Genomic DNA, 24614 nt, shown 5'->3' with positions numbered 1-24614 from the left:
TACTTGGAAGAGCATATCACCCTAAAAGAGAATAGTAGCAGTTTTCTGGAACATGACCCATGCTGGATCACAGTCTTGCCAAGGTGCTAGAAGGAGGTCCCACGGGGAGCAAGCACATGGGATCCCCTAAGGCACAGAGTCTAAGTGCCAGCTGGTTTTCACCTGGGATGTTCTCATGAGGGTTGGGGCCTAGCTGCATGGTGACCCTAGGTCGTGACGCTGGAAAGAAGAACACCAGATAGCAGATGGCTGGATGGGGTATTTGAGCTGGGAAAATTGGGGTATGGGGGTGGCAACGATTTCTCCTGAGAAGAGGTATTTCAGTAGGGAGGTGGATTTGTACCGGGAGGAGGCAGAATTTATAATTTATGCTTAGGGGGTAAACATGCAGATTAGTGCTGGGTGTTTTTGTGGGGGGATTTTTGCAGACACATATAGGTAGATTCACAAAGAGTTAGGCCGGCTTATCAGTAGATAAGCCGACCTAACTCTGAATCTACGCCGGCGTTTGTTTCAGTGTATTCTCTAACAGAGATACACTTAAACAAAGCTAAGATAGGCCGGCTTGTGCCGTTCTATCTTAGCTTGCAATGTTTCTGTTGGCCGCTAGATGGCGCTTCCATTGCAGCCGGCGTAGATTATGTAAATGAGGGAATACGCCGATTCACGAACGTACGCCAGGCCTACGCCGTTGATTAACGTCGTTTCCGTAGGGCCTTAGGCGGCCTAAAGTTATTCCACCTATGAGGTGGAATAACAATGTTAAAGTATGGCCGCCGTTCCCGCCGCGAGGTTCGAATTTTTTATGTCGTTTGCTTAAGTCGTCCGCGAGTCGGGAGTTGCGTCGTTTACGTCCGCGTCGAAATCAATAGGCCCGTACGGCCTACTTAGCCGCAATGCGCACTGGTAAATGTAGTCGCCCGCCGCATGTGCAGTGTCCAAAAACGTCAAAAAACGTGAGGTCAAGCCTCATTTCCATACAACACGCCCCCCTCCAAGTCATTTGAATTAGGCGCCCTTACGCCCGCTCGTTTTAGGCTACACCGCCGTAGATTAGCAGGTAAGTAGATTGTGAATCACTACTAGCCTAACTAATTTACGGCGGTGTAGCCTAAAAAGGCTAGGCTAGGCCGCCCTAAAGTTAGGCAGATGTGTGTGAATCTACCTAATAATGCGTATACATCTTGGGGGGTGCAGTTTTGTAGGTTCATCCCTGTGCTCTAGATGACCCTGTCCCAGAACTGGTCATAACACTGCCTACAGCTTCATTTGAACTGTGACTAAACAGACAAGCTGACTTTAAAGCAGACCTTCAGTAATTTTTTCATCTTTCCATCTATTAAATCTTCTGCCCTTGTTGTTTTAATTTTGGATAGTAATTTTTTTTCTGCCAGTAAATACCTTATACAGCCCACTTCCTCTGACTTGTCTGGTCATTAGCCTAGGCGTATAACATCATGCACAGCTCTCCCTCTCTCTCTTTCTCTCTCTCGCAAGAGTTTGCCAGGAAGGGAGGGGGATGAGTCATAAGAGGGCCAATGAGCGCTACAGAGCTGGAGGTGTGTGTCTGTGTAAATCCAGGAAGTGAAGAGGCAGAAGCTTCAGCTGCCCACAGTTAAAGCGGAGGTTCACCCAAAAGTGAACCTCCGCTTTTCGGAACCCTCCCCCCCTCCGGTGTCACATTTGTGTGTTCTGGGAAACACTCGGCTCCCAGAACACAACGGGGACCAGTGGGAACTGCACAGCGCGACTCGCGCATATGCAGTAGGGAACCGGGCAGTGAAGCCGCAGCGCTTCACTTCCCGATTCCCTTACCGAGGATGGTGGCGGGGGAAGCCAACGTCGCTGGCAACTTGGACAGGTAAGTGTTAATTTTTTAAAAGTCAGCAGCTGCTGTATTTGTAGCTGGTGGCCTTTAAAAAAAAAAATTTCAGGTGAACCCCCGCTTTAAAATCATTGCAGCCAGACTTAGTGGAGGGAGATTTGTGCAGCATATTTGACAAGTGCAGAATCACAGTATATATAAAATAATATGCAAAGTGGTTGGAGGGAAGCTTATTAAAACATGTGTGAACAAACTGCAGTTCCTCTTTAAGCACCCAGCCGCTATCCATCAGCGAATCAAAAGGCACCCCTAATGGGCCGTACACAGGACCGAACATGTCTGCTGAAACTGGTCCGCGGACCAGTTTCAGCAGACATGTTCGGTCGTGTGTAGGCCCGAGCGGGCAGGATTCCAGCAAACATTTGCACGCCGGGCCTTTTTCCAGCGGGCAAATATTTCTGGACTTGTTTTAAAACAGCCCGCTGAAATCCTGCCCGCTCGGACATGTTCGGTCGTCTGTACAGACCTACCGTACATGTCCGAGCGCCCGCCATCCCTCGCATGCGTCGAATGACTTTGACGCATGCGTGGAAGCATTGAACTGGCAGGGCCGCCCACGTCGCCGCGTCATCGTCGCGGCGACGGCGTGGACACGCCCCGCGTATTGTTTACGCGCGGATTTCTGTATGATGGTGAGTACAGCCACCATACAGAAATCCCCGGGCAGACCGGTTTTATCGTACATGTATGCTCGTCTGTACGCGGCCATAGACTTTGAGGCCGGTTGCAATGGAATGTGGGAGTTAAATTCCAGGAAGAGAGAGCTATTGTGGACTTCTATTAACCAATGAACTAAAGTTCCCAGGTGAGGCAGCGATAGGGGAACAGAAAGGAGCAGTATCTTCCTTGGCTGCAGTCTGAATAGCAAAGTCTTTTGCTGTGGGAGTTCGGAGTGAGCACATCCCCTGTTTGAACCTGCCAGTAGTTGGAGTGGAGACCCCAGTTTCACACAGCAAGGAGACGAGAGAGAGTGAATATCGGAGAGCACGGAGTCTGGGAGTTAGTCACTACTTTGGGAAGACTACCACTACACTGATGCTAAATCACTACAACTGAGTGAACTGAGGACCAGAATCAAAACATTAGACACCCACATGGTGGGACTTCTGTGGCTGTATTGCTGGATTGATGAGAGGGCCATGTGGTCACAACCTTCTGCTAGTGCTATCAGAAAATAAACTTAAAAGGATTAGGCACTCACCCAATAGCTTTTAATACTGCACGCGAATTCCAATGGGGACTACACTTATATGTACACATCAACAGCAAGATGGGCCTCAACATTAGCCAGCTGAACGTAGAATATAGGACTGTCTATTCGGGTAAGCTGCCCTACAAGGACTCCTGATATTTCCTGTAGGAATTGCTCTGCAGTTAACCTGTGCTATAGTCTAGTGCACTCTAGACTAGTTATATTGTAATATTTCACATTACAGTTGTTGCTTGTATGCACTGCTTATTGCTGACTTTGTTGATATATAAGTTGTTTCCAGTATAGTGGTACAAAACTCAAATCCAAGTTACTTTGGCCTAGAAATTACATTTCTTATCAGACTGTATCTAAATCCATCCCCTATGTGCTAATTAATGCTCATACCATTATTTACCCTAAACTGTACCAATACATGAAGCTCATTTACCATCAAACGGCCCTGGGTCTATTTCCTGGTACCAGCTCAGAACCAAGTTAACGGTATCTATGCACATGTTTTAAAAGTGCTTGCATTTACTTTCATTTAACCAGGTCTGTCAGAGGGGCTGAGGTTGTTGTTGTAGTCGAGGTGCAGAAAAGAGAACCCAAATTACCAAGTTTCTCCTTCGAGGGTAGCGATACACAAATCACCTTAATAGCTGTTACAGGTTTATTGGCCACCATCAGTGCAGCTATGGTTTCTACATAGTAGGACATGAGATCACTAAGACAATACAAACAGACAGGTCATAATGATGTAGCACTACCCTCGTAGGAGCTGCTGGTTTAGTTTTGGGTCTTGCACGTTACCTCGCTCTTCGTTGTCTAGGGGATGAGATGAGAGTCTAAGAAACTTCAATCTCCACACAAGTTGTAAATCCCTTTTCTGTCAGGTTTTTATTTTTACACAAACTTTTATAGGTAGAGGGACGGAGGGTTAGGGGAAGGTTCAGGCACACGATGCAGATCACTGGGGAACTTCCAGGGTTTCAAAAGTCATCTCACCACTTTCCTCAGAGTAGGTATTGCTCATACGGATAGGCCTCTCTCACTGGTCTAGCAGCCGGGATGATGCACGGACAAAAAGAATACAGTCTCTGCCACAGACCTTTCTTTCAGTAGAAATTCTGGGCCAGATTCTCAAAGCGCCTATCTATAGGCGGGCGTAGCGTATCTCAGATACACTACGCTGCCGTAACTTAGTGAGGCAGGTCCCGTATTCTCAAAGAACTTGCGGCCAAAGTTACGGTGGCGTAGTGTAACTGTGCCGGCGTAAGCCCGCGTAATTCAAAGTAGGCTAGTGTGGGTGTGTTTTATGGTAATGTATCGTGACCCCACGTGATTGACGTTTTTAACGAACGGCGCATGCGCCGTCCGTGAACGTATCCCAGTGCGCATGCTCAAAATTACGCTGCAAATAGTCAATGCTTTCGACGTGAACGTAAATTACGTCCAGCCCCATTCACGGACGACTTACGCAAACGACGTAAAACACGGCGCTGTTCGTATGTTTCCGACGTCCATACCTAACATGACTTACCCCTGCTTTATGAGGGGTAACTTTACGCCGGCGTATGTCTTACGTAAACAACGTATCTTGCTACGCCGGGCGCACGTACGTTCGTGAATCAGTATATCTAGCTCATTAGCATATTCAACGTGGAAATCTACGGAAGCGCCACCTAGCGGCCAGCGTAAATATGCAACTAAGAATTTATACGTAACTGATTCTAAGAATCAGCCGCATAGATACGACGGTTCTCATTCGGACTTACGATGGCGTACATGGCGCTACGCCGTCATAAGTCCTTTGAGAATCTGGGCCAAAGTGTTCCAGAATCCTCTGCCACAGGATTTAGTACCCGGATCTCCAGCCATACAGTTTAGAGCCTTTAAGCCGACCTGGCAACATTGTACATCATAGATTACGGTGCATACTCCAATAAAGTTACCAGGCCTCTCCCGAGATACCAGCCTTTTTGCTTGGTCCTCTCCAGGACAGGTCCTCCCCTGGTTTGCTCCATTGAGTGGTTTCCTCCCGCAGGACAGACAGCACAGTATCACCTTCAAAGTTCAGGCCCCAGTCAAGACAACTGGGCCTACCTGGCGGAATTGTAGCCTCGGGCCAACGTGGTCCTGGGGCTGAAAATGGACCATCACATACCTCGAGCCCCTTAAGTATCCCTCCCCAGCATGCCAAGCGGGGAGACCACTCCCACTGGGCTGTTCCCGGGGAAAGATACCCAATACACTCTGGCTTGCCTGTGTTCCAACATTGGCCTGTGGTGTTAATGCCACCTACAGGCAAACAATGGGAAAACCCTCCAAGCACAGCCATAGCCGGAACAGAGGCTGATTTAGCCTTAATCATAAGAGTCTGAGCTAACTACCAGCTCAGACACCCACTAAATTTAAACATAGCGCCTGGTCATGAGGAGCAGGGCATTACAATGAGATGGGCTGAAAGAAACAGAAAATTTACCATATATCTGTATTCCTCCAAAAGGTATGCAATAATTGTTTAGTTCAGCTTGGATAAATTACCTGGCATATGTGTTTATAGTGATTTAAAATCAGACTTAAAGTGAAAGTGCATAAAAGTTGAAAAGGCAATTGTGAGCTTATAGAAGGGAGAAAGCTAAATCCGGACACCACTGGATGGGAAATACTAGAAGTAAAATAAGGATTCATGGGACTCAGCAGTGGCATGAATTGTTCAGAATTATACAGTATGGGTGGATGAGTAACAATGTGTGTTTCTTCACTATTCTATTTGTAGGCAACTGTGTTGTATGACATGGGATATTTTGCATTTATATGTAGGATAATTGTTGTAATGGGTGTTGTTTGTGATCCCTTTTAACTTCCCTGGCGTGGGCTGTGTTCAAATGGGAACCAAATGCTCTATTGGGTATTGTCTGAACATAATAATGCACTGTTACTTTCCTACACAGCTCTCTCCCTTGTGCTGTGTGATCTAACCTCTGACAAATCTCTATCAGCAATGGCCTTGTCCACATCACTGGTTATACGATGGGAAATCTATTTCACACAGCTATGTGATAGGCATATAATGAACATTTAATTGCATGTTAATCATACCCCAAGGCTGGCATCTCTGAAGCCCATGCTTCTACATAGGACAACAACACACACACCGTATGTTTATCTTAATCTTTTTAATCAAAATGATTTCCTAACTATAGTGCATATAGAGAACATTGACATATCTCAGCATCAGGCATACATCACATTACAGTTTCCTGACAATAAGCACAGCAATAAAATGGAGGTCAGTGGCATAAGTGACATTTCTTAAATATTCATTACAAAGCTATCGTGAAAATAATCCCATGGGTACTCCTGCTATAGGCAAAATTCAGGAAACGTCTCTTCTCCCATCAACAAAAATACAGATCGCAGACTAAGCATTAATATTGCCAAATCCCAAACCACCACAAGAGAACTGTTATGTTTTGGTCACAGTCCAATTCAAATGACATCTATAAAATGTTTTAAAATGTCACTTATCTCAATTTAAGATATCTAAACTCAGTCTAAACAAAACACACATTTAACTGTGCTTTTCAATCAGCTAACCATGGAAAGTCAAGTATTGTATAGCATACAAAGTTTGTAAAACAATCTAAGTCAGTTGATTTATTTAGAAGCCTTGTACTAAGTCCTTAAAGTGGAACCAAAGGTCTGCTATGATACACTTTGAGATACACTTATTGCAGAAGAGACATGCAATGTCCCCTCTGTAATAAAACATACCTACCTGCCCACAGCAATCCCTGGATTGTAAACTGAGCTGAGCATGCGCAGCTGAGCTTACAGCAGCCAGGCAGATCCTGTGTACCAGAAAGACAAGCTCCCACTCATGCGCAGGTCTGACGTCTCGCACCGGCCAATGAAGATGGTCAAAACCCAGGAAACAGGTCAAAAGGCTGGCGCCAGAAATAGAGAGTTGGGTACATGAGCACACTCCCTTTAGTTCTGCTTTAATGTTGCCTCAAGCAGCCAATCAGACTTGAGCTTTATTAATGTGATAATGACTCTCTAGGGAGCCACTTCTTCTAAATCAACTTCTTTCAAGTGGGTGCAGCCATAGATGGATTGAAATTTGGCCGGTCCCTACTCAGCCAGCCAAATTTCGATCCATCTAAGGCCACCATAAGTGTGCCTTTTAGGGTGGTCTCTGCCATGTTACCAGTCAGTCTGGACTAGAATTACTGTTCCCTTGAGGGTATATAAAGTGGGGGTAGAGGTGGTGGTGCACGGGAAGAGCAGGACCATGGCTCTATCAGATGGTGGTAAGATAGCCATGTGCTTCCCTTCAGTGTGCCACAGTTTGGGCCAGGTTCAGTCATGCTGGAGGGAAGGACTGTGAGAATAGCTTCTGGCAAAGACTCAGAAAACTGGCAACCACATACCTCGGTGAACACAATGGCCCAGATTCACACCCAGCGGCGTATCTCTGCGGCGGCGTAACGTATCCGATTTACGTTACGCCGCCGCAACTTAGACGGGCAAGTGCTGTATTCTCAAAGCACTTGCTCCGTAAGTTGCGACGACGTAGCGTAAATCGTCCGGCGTAAGCCCGCCTAATTCAAATTTGGATCAGGGGCGCGTGTTTTATGTAAATGCACTGTGACCCGACGTGATTGACGTTTTTCCTGAACGGCGCATACGCCATCCGTGGAATTTCCCAGTGTGCATTGCTCCAAAGTACGGCGCAAGGACGTCATTGGTTTCGACGTGAATGTAAATGACGTCCAGCCCCATTCACGGACGACTTACGCAAACAACGTAACTTTTTCAAATTTCGACACGGGAACGACGGCCATACTTAACATTGTTACGCCGCACTTATGCCACCATATAGCAGGGGCAACTATACGCCGGGAAAAGCCTAACGTAAACGGCGTAACTTTACTGCGTCGGCCGGGCGTACATTCGGGAATTCGCGTATCTAGCTAATTTGCATACTCAGCGCGGAATTCGACGGAAGCGCCACCTAGCGGCCAGCGTAAAAATGCAGTTACGATCCGACGGCGTGAGAGACTTACGCCTGTCGGATCTAACAGATATCTATGCGTAACTGATTCTAAGAATCAGGCGCATAGATACGACGGAGCAATGCAGAGATACGACGGCGTATCTGGAGATGCGCCGTCGTATTTCCACTGAGAATCCGGGCCAATATGTTCTTATGGAGATGACAATTATGCCATTATTTGGACCTTGTAATATCAGTTGCATTAAGAACAACATTACCAAAAGCAAATTCCTTGACTGGATATTGCGTTAATGGGCAAGCTGGGATAAGTGTAATACCTAACATGTGAGAATTCTGCTGCAGTGCCAATTGAGGGACCGCATAAGAACTGTGATGTTGTACCCACTGTGGAACATATGGCTGTATACAACCTGGTAGGCCCTGTGGTCTCAAGATGGCGATGAGTTCCCCAGCTGTAAAGGAGAAACAGGTAGCCCAACCTCCACTAGGGGGTTCTACATCTCCTGTGAATATCTAGGGATGCATGATACCCAAAGTGCAAAAAATGGAGGACAGAAATACTGTATCAGCAGTACGTCCTATGAGAGTGACCTCCAGGAAATGCTGACGGACAGAGGACTGCCCTTTGGACCCTGTTCCCTTGCAACTACTACATTGTATTGAATAGAGGGGAGGGGCCTTTATAAAGATATTACAACTTTGGAAGGTATCATCCCCATAGTAACTAAACACAGGAAAAATACACTGGGACTTAAAATATACCTCCTAAGATAGGACATAGAAACACCAAATAACTAAAAATGATACAGCTTTATTGTAATCTCAATGATTTCATAGTAATATAATATAAAATCCATAGCCAATAACAATACATATCCTCAAATCAATATTGGCAAAGAAATAGGTATATGAGGGTCCAATGAGATCACCAGCTAAAGGTCAATGCATTTTGTGGGATCCTCTGCTTCATCGGGACCATGGGTCTCAATTATACATAAGAGTGGATACTTTATTATCAAATCATGATCATATGGTATGTAGGGGAATGCATCCGGACAAATCCCACTGGCCCGTAAGGAATTTTCTGCCACAGTTTGGAGACCACTGCTCTAAAAGTCAAGTGGAAGTAACAGAACAGCAGCCTATAAAACACAGAGCAGCCCTAAATAATCAACTTGCGCTCCACTGATTACAGGAAAACAAGACAAAATGTACCTATCTGCTGTATATTAGGAGGGTGCTACAAATGCATGCAAGACTTTTGTTTTATAGCATCCTCGGGAATTCATTAAGAGTGTCTAAGACACAAGTTGGTAAGGGTTAACAGATTCATGGCCCTTTTGTAGATGGACTCTCTGGCTTCAGTGAAACTGTGCTTACTCTTGCCACTGCAGCTATCACACAGACAGCACAGACAGGAGCAAGGAGTCTTAAGACTGGATGGGTGCAGCCTGATGGGTATTCAGAGATAGTAGTTCTTACACTGCCCACCACTAAATTCTATCAGTTACAGGGAGAGAGGGAACCTGATGGGGACTATTTTCACTGATTGTTAGGATGCTGTTGACTGTTAAGCTGACAGCCTCCTTAACAACCAATGACAGGTGGAGGGGGGCATGTAATAGCAGCATTTATGCCGCTCTACTACACAGGCACTCAACTTATACTTTGGTCTTCATTACCTCCAGTTTCATTATCTATAAACTGAAGGTAATTATCTTTGAATTTAGTACATTCATAGCACCATTCGTAAAAGTAGTGCTATTAAAGCGGAACTAAAGATATCAATACTTACCTTTCCAATTCCCCCCCCCCCCTCCCCCCAGCGCTGGCTTCTTCTGTTTTTTTCCCAATTTATTAACCACCCAGAAGAATTGGCTGCTCAATGACCGGGCCATTTTTTGCGATACGGCACTGCGTTGCTTTAACTGCAAATTGCGTGGTGGTGCGACGCTGTACATAAACAACATTTACGTCCTTTTTTTCCAACAAATAGAGCTTTCTTTTGGTGGTATTTGATCATCTCTGCGGTTTTTATTTGCGACAATTTTGAAAAAAAACAACACAATAGTTTGTACTTTTTACTGTAATAAATATCCCCAATTTTGTTTTTAAAAAGCACATTTTTTCCTCAGTTTAGTCCGATATGTATTCTTCTACATATTTTTGGTAATACAAATTACAAAAAGCGTATATTGATTGGTTTGCGCAAAAGTTATAGCGTCTATAAAATAGGGAATAGATTTATGGCATTTTTATTATAATTTTTTTTACAGCCATCTGCAAATTTTATCGAGACTGCGACATTATGGCAGACATATCGGACACTTTTGACACATTTTTGGGACCATTGGCATTTATACAGCGATCAGTGCTATAAAAATGCACTGATTACTGTGTAAATGTCACTGGCAGGGAAGGGGGTTAACTCTAGGGGGCAATCAAGGGGTTAACTGTGTTCCCTATGTGTGTGTTCTAACTGTGGGGGATGGGAATGACTATAGGAGATGAGAGATTGTGGTTCCCAGCTTCTAAGAACTCACGATCTCTCTCTCTTCACAGAACTGGGATGTGTGTGTTTACACACACACACACACGTCCCTGTTCTGCGTCTCGTGCCCGTGGTAGCGCGTAGGCCGGCGGTCATTGCGACCACGCAGCAGGCGTGCGCCTGCTATCCCGCTTGAAGGGCCCAACATACAACTACGAAGGTTCGCGGGATCGTGCCGATCTGCCACAGTATAATGACGGCGGCTGGTCGGCAATCGGTTAACCAGTGCAGGATGACATTACTCCTGCCCATGTGAAATAGCCTCCTCATTCTGTCACACTGGGATCAGGTTGGCCACTGTATGCTGAGTTGAGCATGCTCAGCTCCGTTTACATTGCGGAAATCACTTTGCGCAGGCAGGTAAGCGTATTTTATTGTAGAAGGGACATTAGTCTATTCTGCAATAAAAAAAGTCTGCCTTCTCACAGCATGTAACCTTGGAACTTTAGTACTGCTTTAAGAACTACTGGAAATTGCTGCTCGTGTTAATAAAGCTACCGAAATGGACAGCAGGGATTTGGTACAGACCTCTTTAAAGGACCATAGTGCCAGAAAAGTGTGGTTAGGGATTTATTAAATTCCCCAAATGTATTTTTTCCTGTCTGTGCATTATAATGAGTCTTGTGTGAATGAATCCTTATGCCTAGGGCAGGCCCGGTCTCCGAGAACAGCCCCTGGAAACAGTCTACAATACACCTGCTTCCCACACCTAAAAGGGATCAGTGATATAGGAGCCAATTTTATCTTTTTCTTTATTCCAACCAGTTTTCCAACATTAAAAATGTATAAAACAGATGAAAAGCTTATGGAGTATGTGTGAGCATTCAGCACATGTCCTCCAGCGCTTTTAGGCTTATGAAATCTGTCTTGTTTTTGTGAACTTACTGAGAATAAAAAGGCAGAAGCTGGAGTTTAGTAATATATCTCTTTCACACTGTAATACTTTCCAAGGTAAACCTGTTATCTTTTTATTCCTGTTAACGACATGTACAAGTGTTTGTAATACAGGTGTATGAGGAAACAGTGAGGAAGCTAATGTGTAGAAAGATACTTTAAATGTCTTCATTTTACACCACAGCCCTTTCTGGGTTAAAACTTTTTTTTTTTTGTGATTGCAAGGCCGGCGTTTATGAAAAACAATGACAATAATGTGCACTGCTGTCAGGGAAGGTTCCCCCCGCTGGTGTTACTGCCTGGTATTTGGCGTGCAGTACTGGCATCCACCAGCGGGGGATTCTTGGCAGTGTGGAGCATACAGCCCTTCCTGCGTTCAGGTGTAACCTGAACGTAATTAGCAAGCATATATATATATATACCCGGCGTGTGCAATCAGTCCTCGCCCTGGTATCAGTCCATTTACCTTGATCCTGACCCTGTATCCTGACCCTGTTTTCTGGACCCTGATTTCTGGACCCTGACCCTGATCCTGATCCTTGATCCCTGCCTGGACTTATCCACCCTGTTTCCTGATTCCTGTTTCCCTGGATTCCTACCTCGCAGCCCGTCCATCCGTCCATTCCCTGCTCTGTTCCGTCCCCATCCTTACCCATCTGCTGACATCCCACGTGTATGACCTCGGCCTGGCTTGGTTTATGAATACGGTATCTCCCTTTGTTTGTATATACTGTTTGCTGTTATTGTGCACTGGTTGTCCCCACATACTTGTAAATAAACACCTTTTACCTCACTACTCACCTTGTTGGTTTCCTCTGTGCAGTCACACAGTCCTGATCTGCTAGCATTCCTGACAACTGCTCTCATTTGAAAGTAAACATGTATTTCTGTTTTCATTATGCTTCTACTTATATTTTATTCTTTGGAGGGAGATGGGAAGGTATACACCTGTGAAGATGTTGGGGCAGTCTGTGTTCCCACTGGGAAGATTTTCTGGTATTTCCTGTCAGGACAGGAAGTGGTGGGAAGTCTTTACAGTGGGGACACAGACGGCAATAAAACAATTTTTTCAGTGAAGCTGGGAAAAGTTAGAACCTCTGTCAGGTTTTACTGTATGTGACGTTCTTTTCCAGTGACACTATCCTTATTTTTTCTACTACTGCCATAGGCTGTCAAGCTAGCAGGCCAATGGACAACAATACAGGAGTATTTACCTTTTGTATGTCTATCCAAAGAAAAGTTTAAGGTGGATAAGGACAGCAAATAGCCAAGATATAGAGCACATAGGTCAAACACAAGGCCCACAGGCTGAATCCGGCCTGCCCGGCCTTGTCATGTGGCCCTCGCACCCAGTTTTGCAGGCAGAAATGGGAGAATTCTATTCCATCACCTTCACCTCTCGCTCTCTGCTCCTGCTCCCTGCTGTCACTTGTAAACAGGGAAGCCTTCTGTGTTTACAAGGAACAGCTTTGCTCTCAGCAGCTCCTGGAAGCAGGTCTCTGCACGCACTCACGGTGTGGCACGTTGGGGACAGATTTTCAGAGAGAGAGCAAGGCATGGCAAAGTTGCCTACACAGGGAGGTACTAGAGCCGATCCAGGTAGGAGAGAGAAATGCCACCCCCCCAAAAAAATCACTCCCACCAAAAACTCCCCACATCCATTATTTAATATCATGATAATTAAAACTTAATTAAATTTATTAGGAAGTTAGATTTACATGCAACAGCACCTTGTCTATATGCAAAATTATATGACATACCATTATGTTCAATTTCAAGGGGCGGGCTAGGGCAGTATAGGGGCAGGGTGGGGCAGTATATAGACAGGCTAGTATAGTATAGGGGCAGGCTAGGGTAGTATATAGACAGGCTAGGGTAGTATATGGACATACTAAGGCAGTATTGGGGCAGGTTGGGCAGTATAGGGGCAAGCTGGGGTAGTATATAGACAGGCTAGGGTAGTATATAGACAGGCTAGGGCAATATAGAGGTGGGCTAGGGTAGTATAGGAGCAAGCGGAGCGGCCCGGGGGGCAGTTGTCATCATGACATACAAAACTGCTGGAAACAAATCTTGGTCGTCAATATGCTGGCTAAATATAAGAGAAGGGGAGGCGGCCATGGTTTAATTTGTTGCCCATCTCAAAGTGCTGCCTGGGTCCAATGGATCCACTGGGACTCATGGTAACGCCCGCCCTGGATACGAGAACTCTTTGAGGAAAGGGGTTGGAGTTGTAGTTGCATACTGTGCATAGTGCACCCCTAAACCCTGACTCTGGAGTCAGCTGCAGCCAAGTCCATCCTCACCATCAGGGGGTCTGGTGAAAACCTGCTGGCTCTTAGACTCCGTGTCCTGGAGAATCTTATGCTCTAGCTCCCTGCCCAGGACAGTGGTTGCGACCCTGTGTAGCACTTCTCAGAACCATTAACCCTCAGCAGTCAGCCATTGAGTTCACAACCTCCGCGGCACGCTCCTAGTCACTTTTCTCCCTGCAGGTGACCTGACACTTTGGGTTACCGATCATGGTCAAATCTACTTTCTGCACTAAGATGTTGAGATTGTGCCATGACATTCATTTTGATGCCTGTGCACTAGCTTAGATGTTCTTGTTTGCGGGTGCACATGTTGTCTCCCACAAAGCAGCCCCCTACTTGCAACTAAGATGACCAAATCTTTCAGTTTTTATATGCACATACCAAACCTGTAAAAACCTCACACCATACATTTTCTGAGCCAGAATGATAAAACTTTAAGATTATGACATTGTACGTATAATGGTACATGTGCAAGTGTTTATCTATTAGATAGCTGGCTTGGCACTGACAAGGACCAAGCTTGAAGGGACCAGCAAATGTAAGAAATGCACCAGTCTGCCCACTTGACATTCTGAAAAAAAGGGCCACACTTCCAGCAGGAGGAACGTGTTAGGTGCAAGTGAGGATACATCACTGCAGAAGGGGGGCCTATTTTTTAGGTTTGTAGGTCGGTAAGAATGAGTAACTCTCTTCCACAATCAGTGGTGTTGGCTGGAAGTGGATAGTTTTTAAAAACTCTTGGACATGCATCTTAGCGAAAACAATATAAGGGGATATGGGAAATGATTTTTCTACACACTCACCTACATAGGTTGAAATGGATGGACTGTTGTCTTTATTCAACTATGTGACTAATATGTAGTAGTGATGGGGTAAGGTATAGGCTTCTGAATTACTTCTACAGCATGAATTGGCCATTAATAAAACATTTGTATAAGCTCATGGCTGATGGTTTGTTTGTAATATAATTTAGCATTATCTTGCTACTACATTATTTGTTTGGATGTTGAGTTTTTAAAATTGGGTATCACTTCTGGAAACACTGTACAGTTGATGCCATATTTATATTATGTCTTTTTCTTATATGTTTTCAGATGGGCAGTGAAAGAAGAATCAAGGCAGAACGATGGCGGATCACAGAGGGTAGCGGAGGAGAAGGGGGGTCAGAGGGTGAGGAGGATCAAAGTGGTGACTGTGATGATGAAGATGGTTGTCAAGGATCTGGTGAGAGTATAGAAACAGGTAGGAGTGCATGAGATTTACAATGACCTACCAAAAATGTGCATACATTGTAGCTGGAAAGGGGTATGTAGATGGTCTGAATTTTGGGCTTTCATTTACCAAATTTATAAAGCCTAATGTAGAGAAAAAGAAACTCATTAGGTACCATATTTTAAAGGTCAGTTTGGTTACCTGCTCTCATTGAAGCAGCTTGGTTACTGACTCACATGCACGATGTATATAGCTGGGTGCAGCAGTGTGTCCCGTAGAACACTGGTCTCCAAACTGTGGCCCAGGGGCCATATGCACCCTTTTGCCTTCTCTTATCTGGCCCTTGGGGCACTATTCCATCCACTGACACAAATGATAATTCCCTCACTGACCCCACAGTAATGGAAAATACGGTAGTTCCCAGTTACACAAATGATAGAGCACTATTCCTCCCAATGAAACCATTGATGAGGCACTATTCCTCTCACTGATACCAATGATGGGGCACTATTCCTCCCAATAACACCAATGATGGGGCACAATTTCTCCCACTGATCCCAATATTCAAACCTTGCCCCTTGTACGGTCTCTATTTTGTTAAATTCATAAAAACGTAACAAAAAGATTGGAATCTAAACCTGAAGTTTAGCTTTAAGGTATTATGCACACAGGGTGTTAAAAAAATTAGCTGCAAAGCAAGTACCAACGCAGCTGTAAAATTGCACTTTTAGAAGTGTTTTGCATTGCTGTTAATTCGCATTTAGCAGCGTTACCATTTAGCAGCATTACCATTAAGCAGCATTACCATTAAGCAGAATTTCTCTGCCCTCTTCTATTTTTCCACTCCCAAATCTAATTACTAAACCTTAAAAACACTTGACACTGCTTAACACTGTACAGTGATAAAAGGTGTTTTTACAGCTTAACTCCGCTGCTCCAGAACACCCTGGCCCTGAGTTTTTTTTACAGTTTGAAAACGCCTATGCCACATACATATCCTAAAAGCCTATGTGAGGATGGAAGCATAGAATAACATGGAGAGAGGCGTTTTGAAGCTGTGAAAAAAAAGTCTGACGCTGCTGAATGTGCATGAGGCCTAAAAAATCCCTACAATTTTAGCACATTACTTACTTGGAATTATGTATGTCTTACATTATGCATGAGACACCCCCCCATTAGAAGCCACCAGCACCAGCTGTCAGAATACAATAGTCAGCACTGCAGATTCATCCAACCACATTGTATAGCATGGATGGAGGAATCTGTTAGATTCCATCAAATTCACCAATGTATGACCAGCATTAGCTTTAAACACTTGAATTTTGATAGCCAATGAAACCAGAATTTATTGAATACATATTCATAGCTCCCAACTGTCCCTGATTTGGAGGGACTGTCCCTGATTTGGAGGGACTGTCCCTGATTGGGAGAAATGTCCCTCTGCCCCTCTTTCCTCCTCATGTGTCCCTCATTTTGGTCTGATCCAATAAGTTGTATATAAAATGCACGTTTTATCTTTCAAAAAGTGTTTCCCAGTGCTAAACCTTTCATCCAACTTCTACATTGTTGCATTTGTACATTTTAAAAGCCAACATAAAGGAATATTAGTGGTAAAAAAAAAGCAATTGTGGATTTAATTAACCTTTTTTTGGGTTAATTCTCCATAATATATGTCCTATGCCTACATACGTTTGATAGTAGGTGTCCCTCATTCCCATCTCAAAATGTTGGGAGGTATGCATATTTTATAAGCAACAGACACTTATAGCCTGTAATGTGTTAACATGTAAAACCTCAAAGGACAGTTGTGTGCCTTAATTGTTAACAACCATACTTCTGAATCTGCCCTCTCCAAGCTGCGGAAAACAGACTTCTTGTTGGATAATGTGGGTCACTGCATTCCCTGTACAATGTAATGAAGCCGGTCCATCTGTAATCAGGCTTCCACTTAATTTTTTTGCCTCAGTGCTCATGGAAATGATTTACATCATTGACTGCAGTTCTAATGCTCTCAGAATTTGCACCAAGGCTTTGACCATAAAGAGAAAAATGTGTGGAGCGAGCTGGCTGATTTGCTGAGCCTGGGCGTCCAGTCCACAAACACAGTGAAGGATATGTGTACACTGGGAGGGATTTGTGAATGATTTCTTTGTATGCCCCAAGTTGTGCTCTTGTTCATTCATTTATATGATCCATAGACAAGGCCCCCTTGTTTCCTTGCCATTGTTCTTTTATGTAACTATGGAGCCCCTTATTTTGGCCAAGGACCCTTGCTTTCTTCATAAAGAATTAGTCGCAATCTATTTGACATGGCTGTCAGGTCACGCTCTCCAGCCCACAAGTTGGCTTTGTTAGGACTTTTCACATTTTCTCATTTATGTCTTTAATTTAAAACACAAAGCGCGTCAAAACTAGTTCTGAGTCACAGCTCATCCTGTATTGACAGAATGAATTATCCTGTTTGATCTGGAAGGCCGTGTATGTGGTGAAATTTGAATTGACAAAGTGATCTGAGATATAGAGGCAAATCATTCAGGCTCAATAAAGACTGGCAAGCAGATGCCAACAGCTTAATACCACTACTATAACCCTTCATACTTATTAAATAATCAACGACACCCATTTTGGATTAAATTGGCCGCACCGGACATTTTATTAAACATTTTAACCATAACATTATTTACAAACAAATATTAACCCAGATACGTCACAACCAATGTTGAGGATCATTGAAGGCACTGACCAAACTTTATCTACGTATCAGCGTGGCCACACAAGGTCCACGGTCACAGCACGCCGACTCGAGGACTACCTTCCAACACTGATAACCATTTCCCAATGCCAGTTAAACCTTGGTTAACGGCATCTAACGAGGATCCCATACCGTGATGGTTCCCCACTTAAGCCATAATGTTATTAATTAGTACTGCCTCCGAAGATCCACAACCGCCAACTCAAAAGCGCCCAATATACATAGCACATCTAAAAAAGGGAGGGAGGGTGGGAACTGTTCCTTCATCTGATGGCCAGACACTGACCACCGGATCCTGGCCCCCCCCTTCCCCCAGGAAATGACTCAACAAACCACCCCTTACCATGACCTGCTAACCTCCCCTAAAATTAACCCCTATCCTTGCCAGCTTCCTGCCCTGCAGTCCTCGCCTAGCCTGCGTCTCACTCCGGGCTTCTCTTATCTGATTGCATTAGAGAGCTCTGTGTTCACTATATACTGGTGTGCACAGTGACTATATCTGTCAGTATACATTGAGAGCGTATAATTTTAAGTTAATTTCTGACATAACATGTAAAATGTTGGTTGATTTCTGGTTCATCATTTTGCACTGACTACTGCCGACAGTTGGTATCAATAATTCAATTGCTGTAGTAAAGCTGGCTGTTGGCTTTCACACTTTCCCAATAGATAACAACCACCAGGTAAGCTGCTATGTATGGTGTCAGTTACACTAAATCAAAATAGTTTGTAGGAAGAAAAGTAGTGAAACTGTAAATGAATAGTGGCAAGATGACATGACTTAAATAGATAGTAAACTTTTTTAACCTTACAATCAGGCTTACCTGTAGGTACAATAAATATCTCCTAAACATGTGCCGTTTAGGAGATATTCACATCAGAAATAGCCAATGACATCACCCATGCATGCACAGTGATGCTCTGCATTCAGGGCATACAGTTTGCCATACAATGCAGAGTGCAGTGTCGTGGCCGGGGCTCCCGTGTGCAGGAGTGACATCATGCCAGCCCCAGCCATTCAAAGTGCAGTGAACCTGTAAGGAAGACTTGATGAAGATGGAAGCTCTGGAGATACATGACATCACTGCACTGGAGGGCTCTGTATGCAGTTAAGTCTGTGATAATGTGCTAATACGCAGTGCAATTAGTACATTATGACTTAATCTGCAGGGGGCACATTTTTTTTTCTTGTGGTACTTTAAGGCTCATTCAAACATGTAGGAGCCTTTCCCACCCCAATAAAAAGCAATCTGCTGTGCGGTATATGGTACCCATGATTATTACAAAATAAGATCACCTATACATAGGTACATATTTGGAAAGGTCGAATACCAGTCAATCCAGTTCAGTGTGTGTGTGTATTTTTTTTTGTCCCTACCATTTTCCATAACCCTGTACATTGCATTCGCTAAGAAACAGTTAGAAACATTTTTTTTAATTGATCTACACTGCCACCAACAACTGTGGAAGAGAATTCCACATCTCCGCCACTCGAACAGTAAAGAACCCCTTATGCAGTTTAAGACTGAACCACCACTTATCTATCTACATTGTATGCATGTGTCTTTTTTAGAGACCTTGGGCTAAATAGTTTCCCCCCAATGCTAGAGTCACCATTTAAAGATTTGTATACTGTATAACAATTAAATCTACTCTTAAGCGCATCTTCTCCAGGGAGAATACATTTAATGGCACTTTTTGACAAGTCCAATAAAGTGGAAGGAAAACCTTAATGCTTTGAACGGGATCCTGCTACCCTAAACAATCATTAAAGTGACTGTAAACCATCAGCTTGTAAACAACCCATTCGGTTTAAAATAGAAATGAAAGGCAAACAATTTTTGTATAGATATAAAAAAAAAACATTATAAATACCTTTTTCCCCTTTTTTATAAGTGATCACATTCCCTCTGTTCTCAGCTGCATAAGAGCTGGGGGGGGGAGAAGCAGCAGCACACTGAGCTTCCCAGTAAATTGCTGTGCAGTGGTGTCCTGTCAGTGCAAGTTTGATCATTGGAGGAGAGCAAGCTGAGTTCCCAGCATAGCTAGAGAACTGACCACAGTGTGCTCTCCTGCTTAGTGTGGTCGGTTTCAAATAGGAAAGCAGAGGCCCTGACAGGAACACCAGGGATTTCACATAAAGGAAGCAATACAGAGAGAACAGGATACTTTCTCATACAAGTACATGGTACAGCAGGCACGTTCATAACAAACGCTTTAAGCTTTCTGGTATGCCCCAAAAGTTGAAAATTGCCATTTTCATACCTTTTTTTTTAACCAGCGTCGCTCCCATCGCATGGCCACAATCCCACTGCACTGGTCAACACAGAGAGGCCGGTGTGCGTGCACATCATCTTCTCATTCAAGAGAATGCCTTTATATGGGGCAGAGCAGAGCTGGCTGGCTGGGAGAACTGAGACTGACTACTGAACCAGAGCATGTGAAATGCAAAGAGGACAGATCATGAATGACGTTATTAGATCATTTTTTCTAATCAACCATTTAGAAAACTAAGAAGTGGATAATAAAGAACAGGATGTCCGTAAGCATACAAAGCTGTGGAAGATTATCAATCTTATCTGAAGTTCCTCTTTGATAAAAAATAAAACCTAAAAAATTGTCCCGCCATGTAAATCAACTGTCAGTCACGTTCTCGGCAATATAAATATACGTCCCAACACATCCATGATAAGCCCTGGTGCCTGCTGACACAATTCCATCCCACCATGTTGAGGGCACATTGCCTGGTATGGTTTGGGAAGGGGTTGAACATATAGCCAGCCAACCTAGAAGCACAAATTAGGGTCTGGTATGAACTTTGGGGGGAACTCACTTTTTGCCGAGCTTGTCACATATACAGTAGGTGAACCCGATTTTGTGTCAATCTCGCTCTCTTTCTCAGCGAGATTGAGCACCTACGAGCCCCATCGCGGGAGCCAGCGCCGAGCTGGCTTGCCGCGATGGAGACAGAGCCGTCATAGAAGCGACGGGAGATCCGACTTGGATTCCCGCCAATTCTACACGTGTGCGGCGTTTGTTATGAATCCTGAAGGGGAAGTCCCCGCCGGATTTTAAATAAAAATCCGGCATGGGTCCCCCCTCAGGAGCATACCGGGCCCTTAGGTCTGTTATGGGTTGTAAGGAGAGCCCCCCTACGCCGGAAAAAACGGCGTAGGGGGTCCCCCTACAATCCATACCAGACCCGTATCCAAAGCACGCTACCCGGCCAGCCAGGAAGGGAGTGGGGACGAGCGAGCGCCCCCCCCCCCCCCCCCTGAGAGCGACGGTACCACGTGGTAGGTATCACATGGGTAGGTACAGAGCATGATGGGACTGTGAGGCCTATATAGGTCCAATGCAAGGCGCGCATCCGTCATTTCAGCGAGGAGGACCGGCGTGTCAACATCGGGAGAAGGAGAGAAGTGAAGAACATGACGTCACAGCACGGAAGAAGAACTCATCACAGCACGGAAGGAGAAGACGTACAGCGCGGAAGAAGACACCGGACAGCGAGACGAAGAACCGGGGTGCGCCGAGTCAACAACGGAGAGCGGCGAAGACAGAAGGAGAACCCCGGAGAGTTGAGAAGACCCGTCGGGATAGCGGAAGAAGAAGAGCCCCGCCGAAGACGCCGGAGGAAACCCGCCGGGGGGGTGGGGGCTTTTTTAAAAGCCACCCCCCCCGGCGGTGGAAGAGAACCAGACGGCGGCCCCCACCCACCCGAAGACGTCAAAGAAGAAGCCCCCCCTGGTAAAAGAGCTAATAAAGAAGACAGGGGGCGGCCTCCGGAGCAGAAAAATAAAATATTTTAATACACTGTGTGGTTTATTTGTGTTTTTACCACTTTTCTTGCAGGTGAATGGGTAGGGGTACGATGTACCCCATACTCATTCACTTAGGGTGGGGGGCCGGTATCTGGGGGCCCCCTTATTAAAGGGGGCTCCCAGATTCCGATAAGCCTCCCGCCCGCATACCCCGACAACCAACGGCCAGGGTTGTCGGGAAGGGGCCCTGTCCTCATCAACATGGGGACAGGGTGCTCTGAGGTGGGGGGGCCGCAGTGCGCCCCCCTGCCCCAGAGCACCCAACCCCCCCATGTTGAGGGCATGCAGCCTGGTACGGCTCAGGAGGGGGGGGGGGCGCTCGCTCGTCCCCACTCCCTTCCTGGCTGGCCGGGTAGCGTGCTTTGGATACGGGTCTGGTATGGATTGTAGGGGGACCCCCTACGCCGTTTTTTTCGGCGTAGAGGGGGCTCTCCTTACAACCCATAACAGACCTAAGGGCCCGGTATGCTCCTGAGGGGGGGACCCATGCCGGATTTTTATTTAAAATCCGGCGGGGACTTCCCCCTCAGGATTCATAACAAACGCCGCACACGTGTAGAATTGGCGGGAATCCAAGTCGGATCTCCCGTCGCTTCTATGACGCGCTTGCTGGGATGTGCTGTCACTATTCCAGTGAGTGTGAGATGTCGGCGAGATCTCGGCACCCTGTCGCCGAGTATCAGCGCGACGCTGTCGTGCTGAAAGCACAATATCACAAACACCTACTGTAGCACGCTCTATGTATGTGATTTTCCTTTTCATGTAACTGCCTTTTTATTCCAATAAAATCGTTGGTAAACAAAAAAAAATAATAATGCCAGACCTGGAGGGTCTGATATTCATTTTAGGTAGGGGGCCTATGTCAATTCTTTTTTTGTACATCCAGCCTACAATCATGGCTGAAAGCTGATTTGGCTAGGTGGGGAGTTGTTAAAGCCTCTGCAGGTGCCGACACTTCCTAACAACCTGTCTGAGGGGAAGCTGTCAAATTATAAGTGGTAATAATACTGCTGCCAAATGATTAACTTCCTGCTGCCACCTGAGGTTCAACTCGACCGAACACCAATTTAGTATCTCTGTTTGCCGAATCTCTAAACACGCGAAATTTGGTCCACACCGGCAGCTCGTCCCTCCTTTTAAATCACGTTTCTCTATGGCCAGTTGCTAGGATTTATATTAAACTGTAAAGAGGTATTTATTATTTCCTCTGCATTACTTATTTAGCATCCATCTAAAGAACATGTCTGAGCACTGCTACAGTAAAGAGAAAAATTTAGGGCCGTGTGGGTGAAAGTGTTACTCATCTCTCTTTTAAACAATATCCTGCTTTTTTGTTGGACTGCAGTTCATCTTGAATGCTTTGTGAACTTAATCTCATCACTTTAAAACAAGATAAACCCTAGGCTTAGAGATTACAGTTTGTCAACCAAAGGCGTTTAATAAAGGGTGATTTGCATAGCAGAAGATTTGACTTTGCATGGTTCAGAGGTTACATATATATATTGTAACATGGGCAATTAGATGTGACGTGCTCCAATCCTTAAAACCCAACTGAAGCCAACATCTTTTATCTCGTTTGGAATGGAATAGCGAGGGGTTAGAGCTTCTGCCATGTTCGTATTGCTGTCTGTGTTCTCGTTAAGGCGTTTTCCCTTAACTTCCTGTACACTTATCATCGTTACTGGGATACACAGGAAGTCACTGGACACCCTGTGTGAGGAAATCTCCCCAACAAGAACAGCATTAAAACTTAATGACTTGTGCCCTATTTCTTCTCTATGTAATTAAACTAGTATTTTAACGTAAATGCTAAATCCTTTATCTGGAGTACAGTACAGGACACAGACTTCCATTACTCAAAAACATGATAAGCTCCTACTTTTAGGTGAGGACAATGGCTAACAAAGCTGTTAGGACAACCCATATAACCCTTCCCACTCCCAACAATCCTCCGTTTTTTGGCAAGCAATAAGAGGATATGCTAGGACAGAAGGGAGGATAGCTCATGTCCTGTACTGTACAGGTAAGTAAAAAATCATTTTTTCTTAATTTTACAGTACAGGACACAGGCTTCCATTAATAAGACCATGGCATATTCCCAAGCAAAATAACCGAGAAGGTAATCAACAATGCCAAATGACCAAAAATAAGGGAATCAGATTCCCAAATTCAAAAAGCACCTTGAAGCACCTGATGGTTAAAGCTGGCACCAGCAGTGGCCTGAACATCCACCTGGTAAAACAGAGGACTAGGTGGCATTTCTGAGAAACAGATACCCGGTGCTAAGAGCCCCAAAGGTACCGACTGAATGATTTGAGTGTGCCTTAACTGTAAATGTCAGATTCCTATCCATCAAGGCATAAGCCTCAGTGATAACCTGCCTAATCCACCCAGCTATCGTGAAACAAAATAAGGACAACTCTTGCTGGAACCCGCAAGCAGAGCAAAATAAAGAATCTGAGTTTTGGATAGAAGCAGTGGCCAAGAAGTAAACTCGCCAGTGGGGTATCATCCATGGGTGCGATGTGTGCGGTGCACATGGGTCCTGAGGTGGGTGGAGCCCACTGTGTCCTCACACATTGCAAACATGGAGATGCTGCTTGCATTCCACCTGCCCTGTAAAATGCCCCCTCCCACTCTTATGTGCCCCCACCCCATAGCACAGATCCCCTGTGGCTCCACTGCACCTGCCAGCTTTCTTTGCCTTTCCGATGGCTTTGGATGCTGCTGGGAGCCACAGGGGGATTTAACTCTAGATCCCCCACTGCGCCTACCCTTAACAATCTCCAGTGTCCCCTCTCTGCAGCACTGCCAGCTGGCTTCCCCTCCTCCCTCCCCGCTGGCTGCAGCAACTGCAGGAGAGCCTCAGGGAGACTCAAACTCTCTCAATATATTTAATTGGTGTCAGGATGGAAAACGGAAGTGAGGGGGGTCTGGAAAATATGCCATGACTACCAGCCCCTTCC

General features: G+C 45.1%; 1 protein-coding gene across 2 annotated transcripts in view; it reads left to right on the top strand.

The window, feature by feature from the left end:
* Positions 1-24614, top strand: part of LOC120936548 (glypican-5-like) — a 349040-nt gene that overhangs the window by 259003 nt on the left and 65423 nt on the right. For both annotated transcript variants that reach the window (XM_040348994.1, XM_040348995.1), the window contains one exon: positions 14955-15102. In XM_040348994.1, coding sequence (XP_040204928.1) covers positions 14955-15102 — 148 coding nt within the window. The remainder of the gene's footprint in view (positions 1-14954; positions 15103-24614) is intronic.

Source organism: Rana temporaria, chromosome 4 (assembly GCF_905171775.1).
Source record: "Rana temporaria chromosome 4, aRanTem1.1, whole genome shotgun sequence".
Taxonomy (NCBI): domain Eukaryota; kingdom Metazoa; phylum Chordata; class Amphibia; order Anura; family Ranidae; genus Rana; species Rana temporaria.
This window is presented reverse-complemented; position numbering and strand designations above follow the sequence as displayed.